Source organism: Cygnus atratus, chromosome 2 (assembly GCF_013377495.2).
Source record: "Cygnus atratus isolate AKBS03 ecotype Queensland, Australia chromosome 2, CAtr_DNAZoo_HiC_assembly, whole genome shotgun sequence".
NCBI lineage: Eukaryota > Metazoa > Chordata > Aves > Anseriformes > Anatidae > Cygnus > Cygnus atratus.
Window position 1 is genome coordinate 19,902,282 of NC_066363.1, and position 25,164 is coordinate 19,927,445.

Below are 25,164 nucleotides of genomic sequence, written 5' to 3' on the forward strand. Positions count from 1 at the left end.
ATTAGGACTGGCTATTCAATTTTTATGCTGTTTGCTCTGAAATGTAGACATAATTTTCTGCCTTGCTGTCTTTTGTTAAAAGCTTAATTTTTTCAGCCTCTAGCAGAGGACGGTAAGACACTGTTTCCTGGGGCCAAATACAGTCAGAATATTTAATGTGGTCCCTAACCCTAACTTTTCTAGGCAGCCCCAGATATGAGTGTCTGTGAAAAGGTATCAAATGCAAGGCTGGTAACACAAAGCTGTGCAACATGGGTTTGGTTCTACAGTAGAGCGATACGTGGTCTTTCACTTGCTCCAGAAGTGAGGATTGTGAGGATTGACTTACCCCAACAAGCAGATAGAATATCCTTGCTAACATTTATTTGTGGACATCCCTCTCTTTTAAATCTCCTTCAAACCAATCCAAACTCACCTCTCTAGGGGAATTTTCTCATAAACATGAACTTGTATTTAGCGGGCATACTGGAACAACTGTCTCTTCTACTTCAAATAAGAAATACAGATGCACAAATTAAGTATGTCAAAAAGCAATCCCTTGAACAATAGAAGATGAAGACAGGAAAATTATTTTCTAGAGCAAATGAATCGCAGCCAGAATGTCTATTCTTCCTACAGCATGGCAGATGCCAGAAGCCACAAAGAATTCTGTCCTCAAAGTCATTTGTGGAGAGCTGTCAAACCTTCCTTGCCTGCCTTGTTGCCTGAGTTCTGCAGTACCAAAGCTGTGTTACCCACTAGTTAGATTATTCCTCATCCAAAAGCCTTTATAATATTATACAGGTAAACGAACTTGTACAGAAGGTTCAAAACAAAACAGAAAACCCAGAGAAATCCCTCTCAGAGCTTCAGAGGAGGAAGTGCAACTGAACAAGAAGTCTAAAGCAAGAAGTCAGCCATGCACAAGGTTTCCCTGCTTTTTTTTGCTGTTTTTTTTTTTTTTTTTTTTTTGCTGTTGCACATCTTGCATTTCTTTCTGTGCAATGGCATGGTTTCAAGGTAAGGAGTGGAAAGTAGTCCCTTGAGTCTTCAAACCCGGGGGTAAGCCGCCAGTTTAAACACTCACTGGCTGAGGAGAGCTTAATACCTTGTCTCCTTTTTCTAGGTAAATTTTTTCTTCTCATGTCTCCTGTACGAAAGTTAATTGCTGCTCTTTGTTTCTCCCCTGTGTTTTTGTGCTGAATTCAGTGGTGTTTGTGGATGTGGGCTCAGACCACGATTAACATACTGGGCCCTTACAGGTTTGAGAAGGAACTTGCCTACCTGTCCATCAGGTGTTATGAGTTTGGGTTGAATCCAAACTACTACATCATTATTCACTATTCAAGTTCAGTTTGAAGCTCATGTGTATGCTATACAGAAGTGCTGGTTGTAAAAGCAGTCTGTTTTTTGTAATTCTTGTAATATTGGTTTAATTTCATTTTGTTAATTTTCAGATTTTTTTCCATTCTGTATTACTGCAACTGAAAACAAGTGCATTTTTTTCCTTTTTTTTTTTTTTTTCTCTTAACCTCCTTGTCCTCTAGAGTCGACTTGAACTAGAAGAACTAGAAACAAAAATTAGGAGAGGACAGGTATAGCCTGATGTGACAGACAGTGATGGTAATTGGTATTCTGAAAAGATTTGATAGAGCTGTCCCTCTCCTTAGCAGAAGGGAAATAATTTTCATTTTTGTAGCTTGTGGATATTCTCTGTTTGAAAGATATCACAATTTGTACATTGTGGACAATTTAGAATAGATATTCTAGGGGAAGAGAGAACCTGACAGAAATCTAGTTAAGTGTTGTAATTCTGTAACTGTGACAGCTAACATTACAGTTAGAAAATACACTCACAAAAAATCTCTTAGTCATATCTTAAATCTTGGATAAATCAGAATGAGCAAGAAAGAGGCACAAACATGTTAATTTCAGAACAGGCTTGAATTTATCTCAGGCTTTGAATCTGACCTTTTTCAGAACAGGGAAAGCTGAATCTTCATCCCATTATCTCTCAGAACATGTTTTTATTCCTTTTGTTGGTTTGAAAGTGTGGAAAAGCTGATGAAAGCCTAACAAGTAGTTGGGAAATTTTCTATGATTCATCACTGGAAAAGCTAAGAGACTTTCCTAGGTAGTTTTCTGAATTCTTGAAGGTTTTGCTGTTGTTGTTTCCAAGTCTCAAAATTGAAGGTGTTTTCTCATACAGTCAGAGATTGAGTTGTGATTTAATTTATTTATCAAGCTGTGCAGCAGAAGCTAGCAATGCAGTACATAGCAGAAACACCATCATGTGTATACTGATTTGTTCTGGACCTTCTTGTATAGGTCTTTATACAGGATTAATCCTAATAGCATTAGTGTGGTAAGACATATTGCTAAGTAGACTTAGACTAGTAACAAAGACTTAAAACAAACAAACAAAATCCTTTGGACACTGCTATTAAGCAGCTGGCATGACATCAACCTCTTTAACCAATTCCCAGCTTTTTCCTCAGACATCATCTCAGACAAAGGGAAACTGAGTTTACCAGGGGCTGCGGTATCACTGGGAGCCCTGTGAGTTCAAGGCTGTTGCCATCCATTCACTCACCCTATTCAGACCATTCTAATGAAATGTGGTATAGTCTTAATCTGATAGTTACGAAGCAGATTTGATCATTTTAACATTCGTATTTAATAAGACCTCTATTTCAGTCAGAATTGTGCAGTGTTATAATGCATCTTAGATAGTTTTCAGATGTCTTAATTACTGATACTTTTAGTGATTCTGAAGACAGTGTCAGTAAGCTTAAAACAAATGTAAATACTGAAGATGGGATTTAAATTTAATACTAGTGTTTTTAATGGTTTGGAGGCAATTTCCATAAATTAGAAGGATGCATATAAAACCGTGCCTTTCTCGTTGATAAACCACGTGGGTGGTTTCATAAATCAGCTACAGCTAAAATGACAGCCCATAGTAGAATGCTTTGCTAATTTAATTTTGCTAAATGATTCTTTTTTAATCACAGTAATACATTGTGATAAATGGTTAATATGATCAGTTTAAAGGCCGATTTCAATTTCAGCAGTTTTTTCATTTTGTCATGAGAACTATTTACTTCCATGTTCAAGTGTAAATACTTTTCATTGATACAATCAGTTTGCACTGTCATTTGAAGCATACTAAAGCACCACTTGTTCAAGACAAAGAATACCTTTTCCACTTGAAATATGGAGCTACTGTTTCTAAAATAAGTAATGATCTTAGGTAACATCAGTGCTCAAGTGATTTGCTCTGATTGTTGAAATACCTATGAGTTTCTGAATACTAATTGTGGAAAAAAACGTTTCACTTGCAAATGGTCGGAGATAAAAGCTGGTGTAGGATGGGGATAAAGTATACACTCATATGCTTCAGAATAAAGAGGAGGATAATTTGGGAGCCTAGCTTTACAGAAACACCTCTGCTGCTGTTACCAGCAGGGTCTGAGGGCTGTGACTGGGACACCTGCCTCAGTGTTACCCATGGATTCACAAGGGGATTTGGCAAAAAGAAGCCACTTGAGCTGGCTCCTGCTCTGTGCTCCCCATGTTAAAGGGGATGAGTACAGCTGATTGTCGTGATTGTGGTACCAGGGTCATTGTACATAACCACGATAAAAAGCAGTGCTATGAAACTTTATGGGATTGTTTTTGGCATTCGACATGTGCCTAACATTGTTTTTGAATCGTGTGTGTGGCAGTTGATATTTTGGGGGCAAGGTTTCTGTTCTCTGCTTGAGTTATCTATGGATATCTGAGAGGCTGCCTTTCTTTACACTGCGCACTCTTCATTGCTACAATTTTCCCTGGATATCAGCAAACCCTGGCTGTGAGGTGGCTCGTTGCCTTCTCCATCTGTCCATTGCTGCTTTCCAAATGGAGCTCATGGCCCTCCTTGTGGCCAGTCTGGCATTTGTCTTTCTCTTCTATACCAAATGAGGAAGGATGAGGGAAGAGGTGTAATGAAGGGGAAGAAAACCCTTCACTTCTGCAAGTATCTGCATCTCCCAAGGCATTCAGCACTTTCTTGTGCTGGTAGCATTTGCTTCATGCAAGTGCTGATTCCAGTTTATGCCCTCAGCAAAGCCCAGTCCTGTTTCCCTATCTGCTGCTGGAGCTGTGGCTGAGCCATTCAGCTCCCTGGCATCGTCTGGCCATGGGGAGCCCCTGGTCTGAGAAGGGAGGAAGACAGGCAGCAGCCTCCTTCAGCACATGCATTGTCTGAATGAAACCGTTCCCAAGAAATACCGCTTCCTGCGGCCTGAGCTACAGCTTAGGTGGGCTTGGGAGGACTGTAGCTGCAGAAGAATTGGCTGGATTGCATCATGACTGGGATTTTATTTTTCTGGTTTTCAGTGATGTTGGCTATTCCAGATGAATAGGTGGGAATGTAATTCACCTTAAATTTTTAAACGTGCAGTGGCATTAGCCCTCCATCTGTCAGATAAAAATTAACTATGAAACCCCACACTTCATGGAAATAAGACTTGTAAATGGAAAATAAAACTTAGTTTTGATTGAAAATATATATCATATTTGCAAAGCACAGAAATTTTCTGATGGAGCTGTAGAGACTGAACTAGTTTCTGAAAGAACACATTAGAGAGAAACATTTCCGTGGGCAAACTCAAGGTTAATACTGTATTTCCTCAGTCTTTTGACTCTTTCTTACTGCTTACTCCCTCTGCAGATATTAAGCTGCAAATGTTATTGTGTCTAAAATGCTATGCCTGTTTTGTTTTACCTCTGAAATGTTAGAGGCACAAATGGATTAGCTGACAGACATGAGAAGCTGTGAGTGGTAACTGAATGCGTGAGTGCCTCACATAATTGTAAGCTGAATCTTTTGGTTTGAGACTGAAGGTTCTGGAAATAAATTAGTAAGAATCAGTTTCATTTAAATGTTGCTGCCTCATGTTGTCTTTTGGGATAGCCTGTCTACTGTTGTTATTTCCTTCTTTTGTTGGTCTTTCCTATAAGATAGCTTTCAGTTTGGCAGTAAGGTTACAGGATAAATCTATGAAAATGAATAAATCATAGTTCTGTAAATGAAATCTAAATATGATGACTAGGATTTTACTATTAAAAGATGTCTAAAATGCCAAAGAAAATAATAGGAATGTGTTATAGTGGTGTAAAATTTCAAATCAAAAAAGAGATGACTAATAGATTGCAGTCCTGAGCCATTACAACCTTTGGTAGTAGATATGATTTTTCTTTTATATACAGCAGTGTATCAACACATTTACCATCAAAGTGTTCCACTTTCTGTACCTGGAATGTCAGTATAACCTGTCTTGATCACTCAGGTTTCTGCACTAATGGATTTAAGACACCATGCTACTCCATCTGTACTCATTTATGTAACTTTTGAATTTATATACACCACTTATATTTTAAGGCATTCTACTTCAGTCTTCATTCATCACATGACTATACCAAGAAAGTGCAGTTAAACATACTTTTGTTCACTCTATTGAAAACAAATTTTGTCCTGTTGGTCTCAGCAGACAGTGGCCAGGATGATGGGTGGTATTTAGACTTAGTACAGGAACTCATTCCTGTTGTGTTTGCAAGGCATGACTGACACAATATTTTTAGACTAAATACTTCTGTCACAAACCCAGTAAACTCTGAAATAGTTCTGTACAGTATAGGAAAGAGTGTTAGGATGCATTTGACTTTCTATCACGTGTAAATATTTACCCTTTGGCTTTGTGCTTCTTGTTTTAGACATTACCCAAAGCAGTCCTTCACTACGGTGGCTGATACACCAGAAAATCTTCGCCTGAAGCAACAGAGTGAATTGCAGAGTCAGGTAAATCAACTAATTCTCGCGTTTCATTAGTATTAGATTATCAGCCCCACTTCTCTTTAGTTTTTGGAAGTAGTATTAATTTCTTCATCCTGATATGTAGTAGCACTCTAATAGAAAGTAATATTTGTAGGTTAAAATAACACTATAAAGCTTAGGGTTTTATGTCCGATCTCACTTAGGCTAGTTATCATGCAATTGTAACTCCATTGATGTCACTGAAATCCCTCATTTTCAACAGTATTTGAAGTATCTCTTTAAGTACTTTTTAATGTTTGAAATGTAATAGCTGAACCCAGAGAGTTCATTTGCCTCAGACAAACTATCACTTTTAGCTTGCAACAAACTTCAAAGCTGTGTGATTAGCAAACAATTAAGTTGTCATTAGCAAATATCTAGAAGCCGACAGAGTGATCCATTTATGGATCTATTATGTCCTGGTGAACTCAGATATGGAGCATTCTGTAAGCCAGATGTGATAAGAATTTTATCAATCGAAGCTTACCTAAATTAATAAGATATTGAAATTAAAAGGTAAAAGGTGGAAAAAAAAAAGTGATGAAGACTTGTTACCCAAACATCATGTTTGTTCACTATTGTAACTCAGTAGTCCGTAATATACATTTTAAATTGATATTAATTCCTTAGTATTTGATCTTATCCCCCTAAAATATCACTTTTCTATTGCTTGACTTTTGACATTGGAAATTGGCCTGGCTGTGTGAGACAATTGGTAATATTTGATTCCATTTTATTTAGTGAAAGTTAGTTTGTTTCTATTGTGGCTTTATTCTGGATTTAGTTGCAATCTCTCATTATAAATTGATAATTATCACTGTCTATTAATGCAATAAAGCCTGGAGCATAAAACAGACAAGAGGCATTAAAAGTTTTCTTGTTTGGGAACTTCTTTGTAGGTTAATGGGTGAAGTCAAAGGACTGCTAAAGAGAAATGTCAGCATAGATATTTAGCACAATATAAATTTTAAAAAAATCTTTACCTTTTGCCATTGTTGTTGTTGATCTTAAGACTAAGTGAAATTCTTTCTTGCTGAAATTCTACCATCAAGAAGAAGGAGAGTTTTTTGGATTTCTGTGGGTTGTAGAGTGGAGTTTACTTCACTGTTTTGTAGTTCAGTGGTTCTGTGTTCCGTAGTTTACATTGTGTTAACAGGAATGTGTAAGCTACATTTTGTAAAAGTCTGTTTAAAAGAATGTAAACTTTAAGTCTATTCTTTTCCTAGTGATTTGAAGAAAAATGATTGGATTCAGGAGAATAGTAAAATTTTACTACTCTTTCTGTCATTGTTTCAGTGGATTTTCTTGTGTATCTGAGCACACGTGTGCATACATATCCACATGGATATATACAAATCTCAGGCAAAAACTTAAAGTAATTGGATGTATGCCTTGCCCTTGGTTACCTCCATGCTTATCTCCAAAATACCATTTAGACCATAGGTGAGTTTGCCTGATAGGGTACATTCAGCTACAGGAGCTATGCTCTAATTTGAGGACAGATCTCCAGTGATATGTGGAGAGGAAGAGAAGCTGGCTGACTTCCTCCCAGCTGTTTCAGCTGCCTCTGGAGCCCATGGTGAACAAAGTTGAGACAAAGATTTCACACCTTATGTGAAGGTTTTGTACCCAGGTGAGCCACGAGTCTTAATCTAAAAGGTCCGCAGGGAAGACTCTCTATATAGTGTACATTAATATACTAGCAAAAGACAGGTATTAATAGGACTGTTTTCTGTAGGCATTTATGCTTTAACTGGAGAGCTTGTTTGGATTTGGTTAGATAAGTATGAATAGGGGAATCCTGTTTGGATGTTTAGGGAGAAGACAATGCTCCTGTATGAAGTCCAGACAGATCAGAATCTCATTTAGGAAGCATACATTTTCTTAAAGCAGTCTACTTTATCTGTAGTTATTATGGCAATCCTTCTGAAGGACTAGGGGCTGTTGAGAATTTTCAGGGAATTACAGAGTTCAACTCGTAGGTACCAGTTTGAATTAAGACTAATGTAGTAAGGGCTGTATTGTATCCCAATACATGATGGGCTTAGTACATCTACGTATCTCACACTTTCCAAACTCACTTGTATCTATTTTATCTTGGCTAAATGTTGCATAAGACAAGGAGAGTTGTCTGCTTCTGGAGCCCACAGGAGAAACTGCTTTTCCTACCCTATTTGAAACATGGTGACATGTTGCTTTGTGGAAGGAGACTTGTACTGGTGTTGTTCTCTGTTGATAAACAGAAGACTTAGTGTTCTAGGTCTGGATAAACAGTACCTTCATCAATGAGAAGCTTGGAATTTGCTTATGTATAAACTTGCTGAAACTGTTCCCATTGCACTGGCATAAAATGTTCAATAAGGGTCTACTCAAAACTTGGAGATGGGGAGAAACCCTTAATTTCTGAAAGGTGCCTCTTTAGTAGGTAGTGAAAGATTAGCAAATATAGTTCCAAATTACAATGGAACTACTACAGTCTACTTGGAAGAAAGTCCATGACATTTCTGACCATCATTTGCATCCTTGGTGTTGTTTCATGTTGTTTTAATGCTGAAATTAAGATCCTAGGACTTTCTATAATCTAGTTCAAGTCTTGCCACAAAATTGTAACTTCTGATTAATTTTTTAAAATACTTTGAAGAGTATAAGGACAGAGAAATTGCCATCTTGAATCAGCCCTATTGGCTGTTTTGTCCATTGTCCTACCTTAAGCTTTACAGAGAAAGTTGCAAGACTCCCAGCTGAAACAGATGTTTGAGGTATAATTTGCCATCATTCAGGTCTCCTTCTATTACAGTGCTACGCAGTAGGAAAAAGTGTGTACGTGGTTCAAGAAAAGCGTTTCCTATGAAACCAAAGTTGGCTGGATAGAATCACATTATTACTACCTTCCAATATTCATCAGAGCTGCTTGAATCTCCTGCCAATGCAGTGACAATTTGGGACTGAACAAATTCTGTGTTAGGTAATGTAAAAATTACGTTAACTTCTTAGTAAAAAGAAATGCTTTTCTACAGTAATAGCTGCTTTCTAGTTTCTAAGTAAACATTTTTAAGGCTTTTAATTTTGAAGAGGCACAACTGTGGACTCCAAACATCTTTTTAAAATCCATAGCTTTAGAAGTATTGTTTATCCTAAATAGCTAAGCAGGAGAAATTGGTAAAGAAAACACCATTAAATCTTGTATAACTTAAAAGATGCATGTTTTTGTAAATTTATTGTTTTGATTTTCATTTAAGCAGCAATTGACAGCATTTTAAGTTGTGGTCCTGGGTCCTCTATCAAGAATCCATTAAGGTCAGCATCAGTTGCCAACCTGTCATGCTGACATAACATGACAAGAGCAAAACAAACAAAACCAAAGCATTGTTTTCTGGAGGAGTCAATAGAAAATGGATTGCTCTTTAGAACACTTGAAAAATTATGTTGTTAAGAAGTCAAAAGGCTACATTTAAAAGCTTTACAGGGAATGTTTTCCTTCCATGCAGTATAATTTCAGAGTGTTTTTCCTCCTCTAGCTTGTTGCTTCCATGGGATTTCATTCAACTCTGTATTTTGAAGGAGAAACAAATGCATTTTAGGAGAGGCTGGAAGTGCTTTACCATCCTGAAAAACTACCCCATTCAGTGTGCCTTCTCTCTGAAGAAAAATTAGTTTTAAGATCTTCTAAATAAAGAGCATATACAGGGATACAGTGTCTCAACCAACATTTATACCTTTCTGAAGAAAAATCCCTACCTTTAATTTGTAGGGGGTTAGTTAGTGTGCACTCTTATTCCACAGCATACAATGGATCCTTTCCCTGTGCACTTGCCTCTCCTGGATGAGCTCAAGTACAGAAGTTTCCAATCAGCCATTTCTTCTCTGCTATGTTTACTTAAGAATCACCTTCATGTACCTTCTTTGGCTTGCCTTAGCTACTGATCTCTCTAACTTTATAACAGTGTAAATTGCTCCCCAGTCTTTAGTTCTTGTCTGTGGCAATGCTGTGTAGATCAAAAGCAGCAATTCCAGTTCAACTTGCAGAAACAGAGATGTTCTGCAGTGGTTCTTGGCAGGGAGGGTATTGAAGTGTTGGATCAAAGGGAGGGCTAAGGTTTAAGGTGGATTCTCATACTCTAGCGCTTTCTGAGAAAACCTACTTTCTAAGTCTTGAGAAATGTGACAGAAAATCACAGGTATCATCCTACTGCCTTCCTGTCTTAATCTCTGCTGACACAGCCTGAGACTGCAGTCCTTGGAAGCTCCCAGCATATTTTTTCCATCTGAGAGAAAATACTCATACTTTTTTCATGATGAATATCGGGATTGGTCACGTTCCTGAGCAACCTGTAGTTTACTGCTTTGAGCAGGGGGAGCGACTGGATGGTCCCCAGCAGCCCTGTCTAATCTCAGCTATTCTCTGAGATTCCTCTCTGTCCTGTTCTTCCTTGTTTCTTCATTTCTGTCTTCTCCTTTCTTGCCCTTCTCTCTTTGCCTCTCCATTCCAAAAATATGTGCTAGCAAACTTCCAAGTAGATTCTTTTTATTAACTCTTTTCCATGATATTTTAAATGCCTTTTCAATTTATGTGCTTTTATGAAGTCTTTGGAATGTACTGCTACAGGGAATGCTATAGGGGAACAAAATGCTATATAGATTACTAAAGCAGACATTTAATGGATTTCCTGGGGTACTCTGAGTTAGCTAATTGGAGAAGTTGTGGAGAAAACAGCTCTTGGAGCTAGGCAGAAATGGGATTTTTCCAGAAAGCCATCAAGTACAGATTATTTATCTGCTTCTCTCTTCACTTGTCCAAGGGTCTGAACCCAATCTGCCCTATGTGTATGAAGAGAGGGATGAGAGAATAAAAGGAGTGCAGTCTTCTCAGTTCTCTTCTCTCACTGTTGGGTGTGAGTGGCAAGTCCTGGACTAGTTGATGGGGTTTGTGCACTACAATAATCCCAGAGTGCCTGCAGGAGGTTCTGCCACACTCCCTTGTGAGCCCCAGCACAGCAGCATTTTGTAAATCGTGCTCACCCACCAAATGTGATTTTCTTAACTTGCGGTTTGTTCATCTTCTCCTCTGAAGACTATTTAAGTGACTTGTGTTATCTGCATGAGTCAAAGACATAAAGTATTATTCACATCAAGAATAATCAAAGCTCGACAAGAGTGCAGCAGGCAGAATGGATTTTTGTCTTCTGGAAAAATGGTTGTCACCTTTTCTGATTGTTATTTTGCTGAACGTGTGAGGGATTTTAGCTACATCCTGTCTGTACTGGACTGGCTTCTGTTACAGAAGAGACAGGCAAGCGCTACTGCGTGTCTACCCTGTTATTTTTTTTTGCCCACTTGCAGTTACTAGACAAGCTATAAGATTCAGGATGTGACAGTAGTGCTTCCTCTTCTCTCCTGTCCGTTGCTCCTCACTGTCACAGGGGCTGGACCAGGAAGTGAAGAAAAAAAAGTTGTAGTGCTGTGGTCAGGAGACACCAGAAGCAAAGACACCAAGCGGTATGAAGTACTATAATAGCTGATAAACAGACTGGGAGGCAGAGAGGGATTTTCTGTGCAGAATACATTAACTTGTTTTTGTGTTACTGGCACATGGTCTTGTAATACTGGTCTTGTATTGAAATTCTTTTGATTTCACAGGTGGAATTACAAATCTTCTGCTGAGATATAAGATAGATATAAGATATGAGATAGAATCGTGAACTTCTTTTGAAGTAGAAAAGAAATAGAAAGGCTTGCTTAAACTTTGTATGATCATGGAATCATAGAATGGTTTGGGCTGGGAGGGACCTTAAAGATCATTTCATTCCAACCCCCCTGCCATGGGCAGGGACACCTCCCACCAGACCAGGTTGCTCAAAGCCCCATCCAGCCTGGCCTTGAACACCTCCAGGGATGGGGCATCCACAGCTTCTCTGGGGCATCCACAGCTTCTCTGGGCAGCCTGTGCCAGTGCCTCACCACTCTCACAGTGAAGAATATCTTCCTCATATCTAACCTAAACCTACCCTCTTTTAGTTCAAAGACATTCCTCCTGTCCTATCCCTACACCCCCTGACCAAGAGTCCCTCCTCAGCTGTCCTGTAGGCCCCCTTTAGGTACTGGAAGGCTGCTATAAGGTCTCCCCGGAGCCTTCTCTTCTCCAGGCTGAACAATTCCAAGTCCCTTAGCCAGTGTTCATAGGAGAGGTGCTCCAGCCCTCTGATCATCTTTGTGGCTTCCTCTGGACTCATTCCAGCAGGTCCATGTCCTTCTTGTGCTGTGGGCCCCAGAGCTGAACACAGTACTCCAGGTGGGGTCTCATGAGATTAAGTTGTCTTAAGACTTAAATCTGTTGATTCCTGGTCTTGGTACAATATATATATATATATATTTGGTATCATCCAATTACAATTTCCTAGTCAGTGTAAAAGAAGCTGCTTATATAAAGGGGTAAAGATAGTAGTATTTTTTTCTTGTTTTTACTTGTGTTTAAAAAATTTTTTTTTTCTTACAATGTTGAGGGCTGACTATTCTTTCATCTATTTTCTTTTTGGGTCAGATAATGCCTTGAAGATCAGTAGGATAAGCTATATGAATAAAAGCAGTAAATTCTCTTTCTTTTTTCTGAACTTATTTTTTTTGTATATCTGCGTTATATCTAATGGCACAACCACAGGCTTCAGTGCATGTGCAAAACAACTGCTTTAGACCATTTGTTTTATAGCATTTCTTTATTCCTCTGCAAAAAGTCTGCAAAGATAATCACAGGAAAAACACATTGGGAAGCAAATATGAATATGAATGCTTGCAAAACATTCAGACAAAACTTTAGACAGACGCACATGTGAGCATATATAGAAAATGTCCACCTACCTAACCTAAGCTTTTTGCTATTGATTTGATGATACGAAAGCCAGCATTTTTTTATTAGTGCTTGACCTGTTGCTAATATCCATAATGATTTGAAAACCTGAATTTGGTAGGAGGAAATCAGAACTCAAACTATTTAAGGAAGAACAATGGAATCTGCAGAGACTCAGAAGCAAGCAGTGCAAACAGTTCCTCCTGCCCACAAAATTAAGTCGTCTGTAAAATACTTGGTAATAGGAGAAAAATCACTTTTCCCTGTGCCAAGACTCAGAAGTAGGATGCAAAAAATATGAATATGATGAGATATATTTTTCTAGCATATGTTGATGTAAAAAAAACCAACTTATACATTGTTTCTTTCACATCTTTTTCTGATGTACTGTACATAATGTATAACTGTAAAAAGTGAAGGGATAATACATTTAAGTGAAATACAGATAATTTTTGTGCTAGGATGAGGGCAAGAGTGGTCATGATTGTTAAATAGAGTACTTATTGAGCAAAAGCATTTTTATAGACTTTCTCATGACATTGAATCAATGTAGAGCAAGTAGGACATCCTTAACAGAAAATCTTAGGATCAATAAAATCGAAAGTGAATCAGCTGACCTCTAGTTATGCAATAGAAGTATTAGAAATGGGAAAAAAGGGAGCCACAGAATTCATAGCTCTTATTTGTAAGTTTAGTTGTAGAATTTTTAACCGAATCAGCCCTAGTAGTGAAATTTTTGTGACTTTTTAGGGGGACAATGAATAAAAATATTAATTTAACTATTAAAATGTTATCAGAATTGCTATGATTAAAAAAAAAAATCACTTAATCTCTTACATTCTAATCTTAAGAATTTTTTTTTTCTGGGTGGGGAGGGAATGGGTAAATTCACTGAGCTTTGACCATACTGACATGTATGTTCTTTTTCTCATGTGTTGACAAGTTTCCCTACTGATTCTCTTGAACTTCTTTTTTGCTTTTCATTTTTGGAACCAGATCTTTTGCTAATGGTTTCTCTGTTCAATTCTGTTGCAGGAAATGGGATGCTGTGATTCTTGTTATTTATGTTTTTGTTGCATTACTGCATGAAATTTAAACCGAAATGAAGGAAACATGCTTACAGTTACAGAGAATTTAATATTAAGAACAGAACAATCTTCCTAAGTGAGGCACCCATGGACTGCAAATCAGATGCTGAGGACATATCTGTACTGATACCTAAAAGAGGGGCAGGAAGAAATTCCTTGCCCCAAAGACAGTAGTGTGTACTGTTTTTTGTCCATATTGTGTGTGGCTTCTTTCCTTTAGAGTGGTCTGGTTGTGTTCAAAACGCATAGTACTTGGTACTGGGCCCGTGGAATGCTCCTCTCTATATAATGGGTGTATATCTCTATATATAATCTCTCTATATAATGGGTGTATATCAGTCCCAAACCCCCTGCCATGGGCAGGGACACCTACTACACCAGGTTGCCCAAAGCCCCATCCAGCCTGGCCTTGAACACCTCCAGGGATGGGGCATCCACAGCTTCTCTGGGCAACCTGTTAGTGCATCACCATCCACAGAGTGAAGAATTTCCTCCTAACCTCTAATCTAAATGTCCCTTCTTTTAGTTTAAAACCATTCTCCCTTGTCCTGTCATTATCTGATTGAGCAAAAAGTCAGTCTTCATCTCTTTTATAAGCCCCCTTTAAGTACTGAAAAGCTGCAATGAAATGAAGCTGAGCATCTGTGAAACATCATGGCACATGGGAGGCTTGGGGCGTCAGCGTCCTCTTTGCTGTGTGGAAGGGCTCTGCAGGTTGAAGAGAGCAAGACTGGTGCAGACCTGTCCATGTTGCCTCTCAGAAGTGACCCCTTGACTGAAGAGTATGGTCTCGCCTTGGGAATGGCAGTACAGCAGAGCTAGGGAACAAACTCAGCCCTGTGGGAAACCAAGGTACTGGTACTGAGTTTGCTCCCTTGCCCTGTCTTATTTAGCAGTCACTGTAGCGAGAAAGTCTGTTGAAGGCAGAAAATGAGGCCACATCACTTTTTCTTTCCTTTCTGGGCTTCAGATCTGTGTCTTTCAGGTGCTGCCATGTTTAATCAGAAGGGGTCCACATAGTCTCACTTCCTTTTGCTGACACTGCCATTTTTTCCTGAAACACTTCATGCTTATTTTGATTAGCAAGAGGAAACTTGACTAGATGGGTGACTGGTGTGATCCAGTGGTGGGTATTGGTAATGTCAGCATTAAAAAAAAGGACTGTCTGCCTTTACTTATTCACCCCCGGATGGAGAAAGGAATTTTCAGGAAGGTTTTTTTAGTCAATGCACTAAATTAGGAGAATTTGTTTTATTTTCTCAATGTTGCCACTGTCACCCTCCAGGATGTTCTTGGTCTTTGCCCTAGGCTTGCATTTGTGTAATGGAGGGGATAAATTGTCTTTTTTTTTTTTCCACTGCACACTGTAGTAGCTGACATATTTAATAATTTGTAAGTGGCATATGAGTATTTTGGTTAATATCATTTCATCCAAAGTAAAAGCTCAACATTTTCTTTTCCAGTGTGGGATGATAACAATGAATTCTTCGTACATCAAAGCTCTGGATTAACCCATTTGGCATTTTCACATTGTGACAATTAATGGCTTCCATTTAGCTCCTCATTTTAGACTCTCATCTTTTCAGAAGTACTGACCTGTTTCTTACCAAAGAACGAAGCTAGTCATCCATCTTGTTATAATGAAACCAATTTTTTTGTTCATCCCTAGTAATTTCTTCTCAAACTTCAGAGAATCTGGACTGAAAATTTCTAGAGGCAAGGTTAATTTTGCCCTCCATTTTTTCTTGTCCCTATTTTCATGTCCTTACATTAATGTGTTGAAAGAATATGATTAATGACTATATTTCTCTTAATTGTATTGGTTCTTTGAAAATGTTTTGAAGTTGGTCCTTAACCCCTTGTGCAGTTTTCCTCCCCAAGAAAGAGCCTCTTTTACTCTTCAGACTTTTTTTTTCCTGATGATGCTACAAGCTCAACCTGCCAGTCTTGCTAGTTCGAGGCATTCTTAAACGTACTCATTGCTGTGTTGATTTGCAGGTGCTCATGGCTCTCTTTCATGTGAGAAATCAAACTGATAGAGTTCACGTATATGAGTTTATTAGTAGATTGAGAGGTCAAATTCTACTTTAACATACCTGTGGAAATGGCCTCAAATCTGTGTTTGTCCCGTAGTTGAATATATATATATATATATTTCTGGCATGCAACAAACATTGCATATTTTCTATTGTGGTGGGATATGTAGAATTATAGAACAGAAGTTCTGTGAGCATGATTATATCTTTTTATTTGATGCAGTTATTTCTTTTTTTTCCCCATAGAGTGCATGCACTCTTTAGATCTATATTAGAAAAAAAGGAAAATATTGATTTACCCACAGACTTCTCCCATGTGATTAACTGTGATGTATGTCTGTTTCTGAAGAGCCTTAATAAGTATGCATTTTGTTTAGCAGTTACTTGTCTCTGCTAAAGAATTTTAGATCGTTAAAGATTTCTAAATAATACTTGAGGGTTGCTGTTTTTTCTACCCAACACCCTTTTCCCCCCCCCACCAAGTATAAGAAAGAAAAGTCTATGCAGATGTGTATAATTACTTTGTGCAAAACAGCTGTTCCCATTGTGTGCATTGGCACCCTTTAAATCCATTATTAATTCTGTTTTTAGTCAACATTTTTTCTGTAGATGTCCTTAACAAAGCCACCAGAAAAGCTGCTTAATAGGAGAAATCCAAGCCCCGTGAGTGTGTCACACTCTTTTAATTGGAAGTGTTAAAAAATAAAAGCCTTAAGCAAATGAAAAGGCAAAAAGAAAACTTTTGCCTTAGTGGGGAAATTCATAAAATGAACAAACAAAATTTCTCTCTTCTTCCACATTCCCCATCAAAATGTAGCAGGTTGGCTTCTGGGTTTTGTGTAGCCGCAGAAAGGCTTTGCTTGCTCCATTGAGAGATGCTTTTTGCACTTTGAAGCTTTGTGCATATTTATCTGTCTGCTTGTCTCTCTTTGACCTTGTTTTTCAGTTCTTGATTATTTCTGACTGTGTAGTTCGAGCTGCCTGATAACAGTGCAGGGACCACTCAGCACAGCGCTGTGTGACTAGGAGAAGAAGGGAGAAAACAGCCTCGGCTTGCGTGGCTGTACAAGGCCGAAACAACACATGGATCAGCAATTGCATGGTATTAGGCCTTAAAGAGTATTTGGAAGAAGAAAGGCAAAAGGGTTCCTGGGCAGTCCTACCCCTTGACCCCAATAAAAGGCCATGAGTGTTCGTCAGCATTCTAGTTGGTCATTTTCCTGATGCTTAGGTTACTTATTGATGGGGCTGTTTTAGATCCACGAAATATATTGTCCTTCTGATTTATTCTCAGATGATGCAGGGACCATTCAGAGTTCAATGATTTCTTGTAACTGCTGCCTTGCAGGATGGATTGAGGTCTGTTCGGGGTGATAGTTTGTCAGGTAGTGCTATGCTTGCAGAAGATTATGTTGATTGGCTTTCAAGTGAAAGGGTCATGAAAGAAAAGAGAAAGGAAAAAGACTAGGATTAGTTTAATGTTTAACCTTGTCCAAACCAAAGTGACTGGAAGAAAATACTAAATGCACAAAATGTTAGAGCTTTGAAGATATTTGGTGGAAACTCTTTTTTGGAAAAAAAAAAAAAAAAAAAAAAAGATCTGCCTGGAGCACAGTTTTATTTTTTCCAGTAGCTTAGTAAACTGTAAATTTTGAAGGGCAAAACACATAAGCTGTTTTAATTAAGAAAAAAAAAATAGTGTTGCCTGCTTCCTCTTCTGTTTCTTTGGCACCGAATACCCAAATCAGAAACCCAAATTAAAAATACTAATTTGATATCAAGGACTAAAATGTACATATTTCATATTTATATAAACTTACAGTTCAGTTTAATTTTATATTTAAACCTTTATGTACAGATATATCTGTATTTAGTATACCCATGGTAAATCTCTTGTGAATTCAAAATAGTCAACTTCCACTTGAATGAAAGTAATTTTACTGGCTGAAATTAAGCATCCCTATCTTGTTTAAATTTTTTTTTAAGGAAGTCTAGGTAAATTTTTCTAAAGGTTGAAAAGAAAAGATTAAACTGTGGATGAAGCTAGCATTTAAGTATCAAAAACTGTGCTCATTTTTGCAATGACTTTTTAATAGTGTAATATAATTCTCAGTAAATGATTTGTTTACATAAACTTAAATGTGATAGCAAGGTCAGGAGAATGATAGAAGTTGCTCAGTCCTGCCAAGAAGGGAGTAGTAGAGATAAGATTATTGAGCATGGGATGCTCCAGTGCCTGTGTGATAAGGCAGGAATGTGAACAGCCATTGCAGAGGTAGGTTGAGCACATGGCACAGCACAGTTTGAGATAAACTTGAAGTGGGATACGTGGCTCGTGTCGATTGAAGTAAATTGTTTCGATTCCTGTACAAGAAGGGAATCAAAAAATCAAGTAATGGTGAATTTGACTTGAGTTGTGGCTTTCTGCTATGTTTTGGTGTTGTATGCCCTTACACTGTTGGGATGAGCACATTAATACTGCGCCTTGTGAACACTGCAGCCTTTGCTACCAGCCTGAGCCTGTGGTCACTCCTGATGGAATAAAATAAGCAGCAGAGTCTCCTGATCCTGCTGCTGTCGTCTCCAAGATGATAGCACCTACTGCAACAGAAACTGCTCATCCTTTCCTATCCTTTCAAATTTAACTCACTTCATCAGTTAAATTCCCTCCTTTTCCAGTACCTCATCCCATCTAGCAGTCCTTAAGGCCATCTGTCTCTTTTAACATTTTTTTCTACTTTGCATTAGTTCTGCTTTGCATTCCAGGCTGCCAGGCTCTTAAATACGGTTACGTGCTACCATAATGCAAGAGTTTGGGATCCTCTCAATAATACATAGATTGAGTGCCCAGGAATTGGAATATTTTGAAATGAGTGATACCAATCAAAAATGAAGCTGTCACCCTGGCAGGCTGTCAGCAGGGTGCGGCACCAGGGACAGCAGTTGTTGACTGGAGAAGTGGAGGGGATGTGGAGAGCAGGCAAAAAGGGAGGACCAGTGGTAAAATACTGTGCTTAAGGCAAAGCCTCAGTTCAGATGGAGTCAGACTTTAGAGGAGCTTTCAGCACATGGAGAGCTGTGCTGTGCAGAACATCTGGCTGTGTCGTCTGTTTGCAGTTCAGCTCTGAATGAGTTATAGTTACAAATACGCGTTTATTGATGATGGGTTAAGTTAGTAGATGAAAATTTTAAAATTCCCTCTGTTTTTGTAAATACTGTCTTTTTCTGTCATGTTAAAATGACCTGGATGGATCAGGATGTCTAAAATAGGTTAGTGCCCCTAAAAATGTCTGTCCATTAACTATGAATAAGTGTCAAATGAATCTCTTGGCTGAAACCTTCTGAAGTAGGGTGGAATCCAGGAATCTCTTATTACATAGAAGGCAATATGTGAGCGCTAAATGACACAATAATCAATCAAAATTTGGCTTTGCCAAGGGACTGTAGTCAAGTGCAAGAAAAAACAATAGAACAGACAGAGGGCACATCAGAAGTCTAGTGAAAAGCCCATTTGCTCTCCTGAACCAGCAAGTAGTGGAGAGTTACGCTTGTCGTCTTACCTTATAGCACCCTGTAGAACATTCTTGTTCCCCAAAGCATGGTGAGGGGGCCAACCAAAACTTTTTCATTTTATGTTCTACCTCTGCTCCTTCCTCCTGCTTAAAAAGGATGGGAAGACACTTCCTGGTGACCACAGGTATTGAAGGTATTTATTTTAAATACAAGCACAGGATGTGAAGAAATACGCAGTCTAGTCTCTCCCTCTTTTGGAGGGAAGGTGCCCCCCTGCTTCTAGTGAGTTGAGGAATGGATGTTTATAAATGTTCTTAATAGGCTTCTCTATTTAATTTTTCTTTAGACTGTTTAATGGCACGTGATTTGACATAGGCATCAGTTCTTGGAGCATTTGAGTGTTTCTGATTCGTTACTTCTGTCTATTTTAAGGAAAATTGTGTTTTACTAGTTAAGCCCGCAACATACATAAACTCTTCATTAATTTTGTCACTGAGCTCTCTGGAGCCATTTGAGCTTTATATCTCCTTGAACAAAGATCCTCTAGATCACAAGTACAACGATTAGAGAGAGGACTATGACTTTTGTTTTGGCACTAGTGAACAATTCTAAAGATTAACATTTATATTTTATTACTCTTCTGAGAAACCAAGTTGTTTAGTTTTCTGATTATGACTCTCATCGAATTTTTGTCTGCTCTTGTAAGCTTTAAGCAATTTAAGATCTACTGCATTTAAGATCTACTACAGCAATGTTACAGAGACCAACATTGCCAAAACTCAGTGTTGATTTTAAGTGTGACTAGCCACATAAAGAGGAAGATATAGGCTAAGATAATATGAGAGATTAGGTATACCTTCAGATATAATGAAAAAGAGATTTGTCCAATGAGTTATTATCTATAAATCTCAGATCTGATGCAGTTAAAATGGAGAAGTTTTTTTTGGCTAGAATGAAGAGTTTCAGTAACAGGCAGATTTGTTTCTAACAAATGTTGATGGAAGGTCATATTTATTTAAAAACAATGTGGTTTTAATTTTTCATTAATTTTCCTCTGCTTCAAAACTTTGTGTGCATCACTGATTGTGGGAATTACAACTTGGAGTTTTACTGAAAGCAAAGGAAAGCACTACTTTGCTGAAACTAGCTGATGGTGTTAAGTCCCAGCAGGAGCTTCCTCTGCTTGGTGCAGTCACATTTCTAGATGCTTGGGAACTGGCAGCAGTATAGATGCTGTTATAGCATGGGTCTTCATCTAAGTGGATTTATTCAGCTGAGTAGTTTGTACTTCAAAGACAATTAAATAGCAGTACTTAAGTATCTTGGATATCTCTCCATGATACTGTATTAAACAATGCAGAAATTTGGTCTGTAAATAAATTGTCTGCAGAAACCTTCACTTGAAATCATAGTTAAGTGACCAAAATCAAAATATAAGATAGGGATTTCCTCATATTAATGGATATTTGTTTTACATGAGAATTTGTTTCCACTTGTATGCTGATAGAATTACATGTCTCTCAGAAATACAGAACCAAAGAAGTGAAGTAAATAGTTTGTTGTGCCAGTTGGCTATTAAATGGTAAATACTAGTTCTGTAAGGAAAAAAAAATATGTAGCTTTACACTGGAATAATACTTTTAGGGAAAAAAAGTTACCAAATATAATCCCAAGGTTAAATTGAACATTTATCAATGATGTTGCTTTACAAATAAATAGGTCATTTCCTTTCTGTAATATTCAGGATGACAGCAGTAAGTTATTCATCTGCAAACTCTGTTTCTTTTCTGAATAGATGTCTAAGATTCATTGTGTTTTCCAGGCTGATTCATGTTCTCTGTGTAAATGGTTGAATAGCTGGCTGTTGTTTCTACCTTGGTAATGAGCTACAACAGCAATACGGAGATGTCCATCTAAGGGAAAAGACATATTCTTCACCTCGGAAAGGAAAGGTTGGGAAAATGTATTTCCTGTTTGATATTTTACTTGAAAGAGCAGATCAGAAAGAAACATGTGACTTACAATTGGTTTATGTCAATTTTATCTTCCTTTACTTATCAGGATTTTCTTTGAGGTATGTGTTCTTTGCAGCAGAAATGAAACAAATATTAATAACTGTCCCGATCCTGATTTAGAAATAAATTACTGTAGCACATTATTTCTTAAGGGTATTTGCTTTGTGTACATTTCAATTTTCTTTGGAATGTATGCTGTTGAAAAATAGGGGTTATTGCCCTAGTTCTTTCGTACCTCATTTTCAATTAAATCTGATTTCTGTTACCATAGCATTGCCTGTTCGTATGCCACTCAGTCCAGTGCTGGTCGTTTGTGAATATTTTCCATTTGACTGTATGGCTGCTGTTGCTCTTTCCAAATTGACAGCCTCTGTCCAGTATTTTGGGTCTGTGTGGGGGGGTGGTTAAGCAGCTGTTTTTTACAACTGATGCAATTGCTAATACGTTTCCTATGCATGAAGGCAGACTTCTATTCAGTACCCCTGGGGACTGTAAACATCATTTTTATCATGTTGGAACTAGAGGCTCTGTCAGCCCAGTGAAGTTGTTCTCAATTAGTATGAGGCATTCTGGTTCAGGAGGGAATAAGTGCTCCCGTTCAAGCCCATTTTTCTTTGAGTGTTGCCTTCACTGATTTCCAGCTGTTACTGTGAAGCTTTGGGGAGCTAATGGGGTTCATTGGGAACATCTATCTCAAAAGCAAATGCATGAGTCAGTGTCCAGTTGAATGACTGGAGATTCTAATGAAAAAAAAAGGTTAATACTCATTTAGCTAATATTTCAATGCATATGACCATCTTTTACAGTCCAGTAATTAAAGAAAATTACGTGGAACCTTTCTTATTTGCGTTAATGTTGGGAACAGTCTATTGCCAATTCCTGAATTTTATGTATTAGTGCAAATGAAAAAAAAACACTTTTAAAAACTGTAGGTAGAGTAATATGCGTGGAGCCCTATACAATAATGACACATTATTATGTACTACCAGTAACTCCAGTACATGCAGGGGAAGTTAAAATGTTATAAATTAAGAACAGAATCTTTCTTATGCTGAAGTTGACCCTTAGTTTACTGTGTTGTGATTACAATCCTATTATGGATTTTTTTTTTTTAACTGAGGTCTAAAGTCATATAATGCTTCTTGAGTACCATCATCCAATTCTCTAGTAGAGTTCATTGAGGCCTAAAGGCTCATTATAAGGCTTCCTTACATTCTGATATAACTTCAGTTTTTCCTCTTTTGAAGCAGCTGCAGTTGTCCCCATGGCTGCCAGAGGTAGCACAGCACCTTGCTTTGATCCTTTTGGGTTGTTGCAGGGGGCTGAGAAGCATCTCCCCTTGTTGCCTTCCCCTCCCCCCGAAAGCCTTTCTGAAAATCCACTGCAACTGAAAGCTCAGCTCCAGCTCACTAACTGATATATTTTCAGAACTATTACTTTTTCTTCCAGGAAATTAGTTTTGCTGACAATCCCCTTGTGTGGCTGTATTACAAGCCCAGTTCTGATTTTTCTTGCAGAAGACTTCCCCCACCAGTCACGTTCACAGTGCCAGAGCTAACCCCATGTTCCCAGATGTCCAGTTTGTATTCTACCTCTGCCTCTGTTAGAGTTGTCCCTAGAAAGCAGGCTGTCTTCTTGCCTGTGTCCTTTATATTCCCTACCCATTGCTTTTGGCACAATCATGGGTCCCAATAAAATGCTAAAATATAGGCTAAATAGTTCCTGGCTGTTGCCAAAAAGTTTGTTAGTTATCACTTGCAAACCTAATCACTGAGAGACAAAAGCCTATTTTGACATATCTGAGATTTCTGTGCCATCTCTCGCTCACCCATTGGAACACCAATCTTTTCATGCTCTGCTATAATTTAGCCTTGTGTTTTTGCATCAGAGAAGCAATTCATACCATCCTGTACCAAAGTTTTAGACTTCTGTTTCCTGATTTCATGGACTGTCTTCTCCTTGTTTTCTATTACTATTGGTGATGACAACAGCAAATCGGAAGCAGGAGCACTTCTTGCTATCTGTGTGCTCACTCTCTGTCTTTGGGAAACGTTTTCTACTGAAATGAGTTAAATTTATCTCCAAAGCCATAATAATTCCTTTGCTACTTCAGCTTCATGGTGCTCTTCTTTCACAGCTGTGCATCTTTCCAGGGCCTCTCTCCACCCAGGCTGAGGTGGTATCTGAATCTCTTGTACCAGAATCTCTCTGCTCACAGTAACACAACCGATTAAAGCCTAAATGCCCATAACTTTCCAGAACTCCAGCTTACAGATAGGAAGGTGAAGCACTGCACGTAGAGCAGCCAAATATGCAGTCTGACCTAATGGCAAGACCATGATTATCTATTAAGATGACCTGCTTTTCAGCTTAGGCTACCTTTTACTTTTCTGTTGAAACACCTAGTTATTGGAAACTGCTTGCAAGCTACAGGATCCGAATGCCTTAAAGTATTCATTTTATATGATACGCATTTAGGAAAATGGAAAGTAGGAAACTGACAAAGATTGTATTTCTTTGCTTGTATTCTACCAGCTGTCCTTTTTGCTGGTGGAAAAAAAGATCTACTGAAATAAAAATGATGTTTGGTAATCTTAATGTTGCCAGGAATGAAATATTAGATGAGATTTTCTTTTATCCTTACTCCTTTATGTTCTGATTTCTGAACAAAAGAGTCAGTTCTCCCAAGTGCCTAGACCACATTTATTTTCATTACAACTAGAGCACCTAAATATTTAAATCAGTCCTAGGGACTCAAATGATTAAGTTGTTTTATGAGACTCAGTCTTCTAAGTCACACAATAGCTTTTTGAACAGCATATTCAGCCCTAAGGTCGTCATTCAAAAATCAAAAATCCAGACCAATTTTGTTAAGAACTGTTTTAATCATCTCATTCCATAGTTTTTGTACAAGTTGGCCTCTGGATTTGGTTAATTTGAAGTAAAAAAACAGTACTAAGATTACTGCTACATAAATTGCCAGTGTAATATTTTTCACAAAATCAGATATTTTGCTTGGGGTAGGTGAGGTCTTTAAATGAATGCTCTCCTTTCGGTACTGTTGCTCTCTGCAATACTCCCAGCTAACTCTTTATAGAACGAAAAGGAGCTATACCAAATTCATAATACATTCTTTTAATGGAACAGCAAAGGATTGAAGCTGAATATGCATTTATGTAATTCTACTGAATATGACTTTTTTTCCCTGATTTGATAAATATGTAGCCCACATATCCGGATAAACAAGGTTGAAAATAAAATTTGGTTATTTAGCAATTAAAATTTGCTTTGGTAGAACACTTAGAACAAATCCGTTAAATTTGGTCACACTTCTAAACTATCAAAGAAACCGAAAGTAGCTTATGAAAAAAATTGTGGTGGAACTTATGACAGGACTAGTATGTTCTCTAAAATGAGGTCTATAGCTGTCAACATTTTTTTTTAATATGGCCTGTGGGGGGGAACAATTACGTTTGGGAAAGTTGATAGGTGGATCCAAATGCTGTTCATGTGTTTAGGAAGAAATACTACTTACCAGCTTCCATATGCAAACAGTCTAGCTGCACAGCTTCAGTGAAGTTCAGTTGCAGCCCTCCAGTACAGGGTACACTACTCTGGGCTTGCTAGTATGGAACAGATTATATGGTGTATTAAGAAAACTTGGCCCACAATGTGCTAATGTGCTATATGGATAATAAGGATAATTGTTTTAATATGGCATTATATGTGATTTTCCTGTGTATGTTTGCATAGTTTTATAATACCAGAAGTAATACAGGAAGCCTTTGGTTTGTGCAGGGGTAGTGAAGTTGTGTAAGGCATTCCTTGCAAA

At 38.0% G+C, this 25,164-nt stretch overlaps 1 protein-coding gene across 2 annotated transcripts in view; it reads left to right on the plus strand.

Moving 5' to 3' along the window:
- Window positions 1-25,164, plus strand: part of NEBL (nebulette) — a 257,642-nt gene that overhangs the window by 70,995 nt on the left and 161,483 nt on the right. For both annotated transcript variants that reach the window (XM_035545546.1, XM_050709174.1), the window contains exon 3: window positions 5,740-5,824. In XM_035545546.1, coding sequence (XP_035401439.1) covers window positions 5,740-5,824 — 85 coding nt within the window. The remainder of the gene's footprint in view (window positions 1-5,739; window positions 5,825-25,164) is intronic.